Here is a 6,323-nt window from a genome sequence, read left to right as displayed (position 1 = left end):
ATACCTGTAGACAGGGGTTTCTCCTTCAAACTTGTCATTTTAACTCTCAGTTTAGTTTAATTCTCTTCAGTTTCGATTCCACTGTTGTCTGTCTCAATTCTGGCATTGTTAACTAATTTGAATGTTGTCACTGTAGAATGGAGCAGATTTTTCTGTTTTTATTAATTAACAGCCAATGACATCAGTGCTTAGTCCTTGCAGAATTGTAAAAGAATGTAAACATTATATAGTTTTGTAAGGCATTACAATTTTATAGAGTAAAACTTGTATCCTAAATTACAATAAAGCTTCATACATTTGGTAGTTCAGATGTAAAACTACATCCTATACTATATATGTGTGCAGGTGTGGTAAGAAGTTAGCTTTCTAACCACATGGTTCCAGTTTCAGTTCCACTGTGTGGCATCTAGGGCAAGTGTCCTTGTGAATGGATTTGGTAAACAGAAACTGTAAGAAACTTATGGTCTGTATATAATTTACACACTCTGCAGCAGAGAAAATTATATCTATCACTCTCAAAATACAGGTATGATTCACTGCAGCTTCTCCTGTTTGTTGTTCTACATAGGATTGGCCTTGACTAAACACTGGCTTTTGTAGGTAAACCGCAACCATGTCAATGATTGGCTCTGAGACTTATAATAACAAATGAAAGGATAGCAGGGAACTGCCTCCTCCTTTTTTTCATGTTTACATTGTTTTACTATTCTGTGACAATTAATCAATGAAGTGTCATTTTGTTTATTCATTAAAAAAGTTCCATCATACAGTGATGACATTGTAAGTTGAAAATGAGTAAAATTGAGATGAACAGCACAATGTAATGCAGAGTCTGAACATAAAGAAATTGTAGGCAATGATGATAACTTTGAGGCTGATGTTGATGAGATTCAAGTTGATAATGATGAATCAGAGGGAAGAAACACTCTATACCTGTGTGTGTGTGTGTGTGTATGTGTGTGTGTGTATATATATATATATATATATATATATAGATACACTTGTTTGTACCTTAGCAATATACATACATGCATATATATATGTGTGTGTGTGTGTATATGTAAAGGTACATGATCCAGTGGTTAAGGTGTTGACCTCATGATCATAAGGCCATGAGTTCAATTCCTTGACTGGGAAGCATATTGTGCCCTTGAGCAAAGTACTTCATTTCACATTACTCCAGTCTACTTAGCTGTAAATGAGTACCAGTCATATACTGGTGCAGCTCTCTTTTCCTCCAGCTGTTTCATCCTGGATCAAGGATGAGGGGGCCGGGAGGTAGTCTGTGTCTGCTTGTGACTTCACAGGCACCTAAAGCAATTAAAGAAAGCATGGTATATGCTACTAAGTTATTATACTCGTGAATGGTGGTTGATATATATATACACACACACGTCTGGAGGTACGAAAGAAAGAGTACTCAATCCATGTAAGAGTACAAAAGAAGAAAAACAAAAACTGATGATTTACTCCATTACTATGTGTGATCTTTCAGTCAGGTGATGGATTTTGAATAATCTTGGACGATCGCATATAGAAGGAAACTCTTGAGTAGCAGCAGAGTGAATCATCAGCTTTTCCCAAAATATATAGCAGACTGTTCCATTGTTGGTCGGTTCAACAAAGGAAGTACCTCATCCAGCGAGAGATAAGTTTCATTTAATAAACATGGGATTTAACTATGATCTACTGTAAGTTTCATGTTTGGATGGTACAGATATTGGATGGGCTTGTATAACTTGCTGTATGCTACCCTGCAATCGTTTAGGCTCAAAATATTTCAAACCTGTCCAATTACCGTACTGCTGAACATGAAGCTTGTAGTAGCTCACCTATAAATCCTTTATTAAATGTTGTTATTGTGTGCATGTATATATGTAACATTCATATATTTATATATATATATATATATATATAAATAAAAAATATAGCCTTCTGATAAAATAACAGCATATTGAGGAGAGAATAATGTCGTTATTTTGGTTCTTTTCGTTTCTTTGTTATTTTCTTTTCTTTTTCTTCTTGTTGGCGCTGTTTGAATGTATTGAGGGATACTCATTTGTATCTTTTCAATACAGACACCAAACAAACAAACAAACAATTTTACAGTTTGAAGCCCCCCTCCGCCAGTAATATATGATATATATATCTTCGTGTTTTGTTACTGGAGTTGATGTATATATTTATATACACGCACAAATATATACATAAAATACTTAAATAGATTCTTATCTGTATCACTGTTTTCAGCTTTTAAGTTAGCTTATCAGGGATGTCAAAATCAACACCATGAAGGTATGATCATTCTTCCTTACCGTGTATTGTATATATTTATTTTTTTTCTTCTTCTCATTTGTTGCTGATATATTAATGGATTTTTAAAAGTAAACACTTATATATTCATATATAATATATCCTTCGTGAAAAAGTTGTGAATGCTTCTTTAACAGCTGTTCTTCAGTTCGTTTCTTCCGTTGAGCTAAATGTTGTTTCATTTTTGTGATGTTTCGTGAAAGCTTTGTTGTGTGTATGATTGTCATCATCAGTTTTCTACAGAATTTATCTTCAGATGGTGATGAAAGAATAACGTGATAGATGGGAGCAATTCATTCAAGCTGTCTCTCTCTGTCTATCTATCTGTCTTAATTTAATGAGGTAAAAATTGACCCCCCTCTCTTCTTATTGAACTTCTTTGTTAACCTGTAAATAAAGGTTTGATCAGGTATTTAAGATATATTTTTGTCTCTATCGATCTGTTGATCTTATCAAACTTCATCGTGTTTGCAAGGAAGCTGAAGCAATGCCAGTCTAGTACTGGGTGTCAGTATGACAATCGTCTGTACCTTCATGTAAAAAGTGTGTCACCTTGTGTTGATATCAGATGGCAGTGTTGTAACTTGGCTATGAAAACAAAAAGCAAAATAGATAAGAAATAAATAATTAAATCTGAAAAATTCTCATTCAATTATAATATAATGTTTTATGTGTAACATGTCCATGTATATTTAGTTATTTCTCAGCAAAACAAATCATGTGACAGCCATTAAAATCTATGGGAATGACTGGTGGATGTATATATATGTGTGTGTATGTGAGCAAGCATGTCTAAGAAGAAATATAGGTGTCTGTAAAAATTCTTGTTTCTCGTTAAATTGCACAAAATTTCAGTGAAATAGCATTGAAATAGTATCATATAGTGTATTTTATTAATATTTTCTCCTCATTGTCCAATAGAATTTAAAACTTTAGAGTTATGTGGAGTTTGTATTAAATTTGACAGTTTGTGTAAAAGAAAAAAGAAAACACATTAATCCCATCTGCATGTCTTTAGTTACATTGATGAAACAGGAAATTAGATGCACAAGCAAACTTACACATAAATCTTTCAAATATCTCAGTGCAGAAAATCATCATTTGTTCTGTGAGGATTTTTTTCTAAGTTCATTGTGTGAAATGCATAGATATAGTTTTGAAGCTCTGAGGAAGCTATAAGGTGATGCACTTGCACTCAGCTCGATGTGTATTACATCGTACAGCAGAAACGTCTGTAAGCAAATGATAATCACTGCATAATTTACCGTTCCCTTGTCATTTATTTAATTTCATATTATGCTCTATACTTGACCAACTATTTATTCTGAAGCATATATATCTATATATATATATAATGAGTTCTAACAGTTTGGGGTAATTTGGTTTGCATGGTATGTGGGACATGTCTTAGAACCTTTCCACTGTTCACACAGCATTGTTGAGCAGCAGTCATGATGACAGCATTTTGATACTTGGCAGGAATCCTTAGGATACAGTGTTTTCCATGTCAGCTTTTGTTTTTCTTTTGTTCTCCTTTATTTTTGATGGTGATTTTAGACATTAAATTCTGAAATCTAAAAGTCCGATGTTTCTTTTCTCCATATATCTTTTGTCTATTCTATTTCTATACTTTATTCATTTTGTTTTTTTACTAATTATTAACTTACTAATTGTTGTAATATATTTTTCTCTTCTTTTGAAGAACTTATCTTTTAATTTATGTAAGCTCATTTCTTGTTGTTGTTGCTATTGTTGTTGTATCATTAATTAAGGCTGTTGTATTTTAAGTGGCAAACATTTATCAAGTTTTTTTATATATATATATATGTTGACTATATTGTTATTAGTGTATGTCTGTATATATGTGTGTGTGCACATAAAATAAAAATGTAAGACTGCTCCAGCATGGGCATGATCTTACAACTGACATCATTAAAAGAATATTGTAAAACAGGAAGAAAGAAATGCATGCACAACAAATGCAGACAAGCTCAGCACCCTTCAATTAGTTATCAACCAAATATCATTACAATTTTGACACCTTCTGACAAGATTGGGCAGTTGGGTGGTGTGAGTGACATAAGCTGCTAGGGTAGAAATGAGCAGACAGGATAGATAAACACGGGTAGGAACCAAAAACGAGACAAGTGCAGTGACAAGATGAGGTCTGTTAAATGAATGGTAAAGACAAGTTAGAGAAGAACGAGTAAAAAAAAAAATGTATATAATGAAAGAAACAAATTGACAACAGGAAAAATAATGACACAGAAAGATATTTGTATTACCTTCAATGTCTTTTGACCCTGTGACAGAAATATGATGTGTTAGGGACCAGCTTTTCTTGTATAGATGTTTCATTTAACCCTTTCATATTCAGATTGTTCTGTCAGATATAATGTTTATTTCTTCACATTGTTTTGAATTAATCCTACATTATCTCCTAGCTTTGAGAGGCCAGATCTGGTTAGTTTGAACATAAAACAGGTAGAACATTGTGCCTAAGGCATTACATACATGACTGCATTCAAGTTTTATCCTTTTTATTTTAGATTTTACATATTTTCTTAGTTTTTTTTATATAGTATTTTTTGAAACTAATTGTAAAAAATAAAGAAAAAGAATATATTAAAAAATTGAAAATAAAAAAGGATAAAATAAGCCTAGCCATGTATTTAATGAAATGTGTGTGTGTGTATATATATGTGTATGTGTGTGCATGCATTTGTGTATTTATGTGTGTGTGTGCATATAGTATATGTGAAGCGGGGAAAATCCAGGTAATTACCTCAGTCGACACTCATGTGGATATTGCATGAAATTACGTAATTATTGTTTATGTTGATTCTGGTATGTTAAGTGATCAATCTAATCCATGTTATTGAAACAATTATAATAAACATGATACCAATATCTTCATATATTCATTATGTGTGTATGTATATATATATATATATATATATACACACACACACACACACACACACACACACACACACACACATATTGTCTATTTTGTTATATATCCATGATACAAATTCCCTTCTTCAAAGCAATCTAAGTTAAAACCTTCCATCAAAACTCAGTGTTAATTGGTTTTAGAAACCCAGCTTAATATTGCCAAAGTTACCTTAATGAATTCTTCATTATTTTCAAAATTAATTGCAACAAAGGCAGTGTATTTTGAGAAGAAATCATCAACATCATCATCACTATCACCATTTAACATCTGTTCCCCATACTGGCATGGGCTGAATGGTTCAACAAGGGCTGGTGAGCCAAGAGACTCGACCAAGCTCCTATGTTTCTGCTTTGGTATTTTCTACAGCTAGATGCCCTAATTGACATAAATCCCTGTACAAAGTGTACTGGATGCTTTTTGTGTGGTACCAGCACCAGTAAGGTCAGTGGGTAACTTGCAAGGCAAGGCCCTTCAACTGAGTTGGTGGGTGTAGCATTGAGGAGGAATGGGCTTTGTGTCAGGTAATGAAAGGTTAATGGTAACAAAACGGTTAAAAATGATAATGAAAACCTGAACCAAATTTATGCTTTTTTTTTTCTCCCTGAATCTTTTTTGTTTTTAAATTATGAAATATTTTCCCTGGAACATTTCAACATTGAGTTTTTAAACTTATAACTTATGGTGATTTTTCTTTCTTTTTCTCTCTTTTGATATTTCAGATGATGTTATGGCTGTGATGAAACTAGATAACCAGCATGTTGGACAGACCCCTTGGAAACCCTGTAGCCAACAGTGTTGGGACTATAGAACAAGTATCAACTTAGATAGGGTAATGTTCAACTCTAAAGCTTGTCTTCATTATTAGTAAAAACTATTAAGGTGGTTAGAATGGCAGAATGGTTAGCATTGCCAGACGAAATGCTTAGCGGTACTTTGTCTGACTTTACATTCCGAGTTCAAATGTTACTCACCCCCTAAAACTGCTGGCCTTGTGCCAAAATTTGAAACTATTATCAGTAAAAACTATTGCACTGATTTACCATATTTGATG

General features: G+C 33.0%; 1 protein-coding gene across 1 annotated transcript in view; it reads left to right on the top strand.

Annotated features, from left to right (window-relative positions):
- Positions 1-6,323, top strand: part of LOC106867289 (serine/threonine-protein kinase N2) — a 130,694-nt gene that overhangs the window by 102,729 nt on the left and 21,642 nt on the right. Inside the window, exons 9-10 of the mRNA XM_052975287.1 lie at positions 2,251-2,295; positions 5,992-6,101. Of these exons, the coding sequence (XP_052831247.1) occupies positions 2,251-2,295; positions 5,992-6,101 (155 nt within the window). The remainder of the gene's footprint in view (positions 1-2,250; positions 2,296-5,991; positions 6,102-6,323) is intronic.

Source organism: Octopus bimaculoides, chromosome 21 (assembly GCF_001194135.2).
Source record: "Octopus bimaculoides isolate UCB-OBI-ISO-001 chromosome 21, ASM119413v2, whole genome shotgun sequence".
NCBI lineage: Eukaryota > Metazoa > Mollusca > Cephalopoda > Octopoda > Octopodidae > Octopus > Octopus bimaculoides.
The sequence above is the reverse complement of the archived record's forward strand: the minus strand, read 5'-3'. Positions and strand labels throughout refer to the sequence as shown.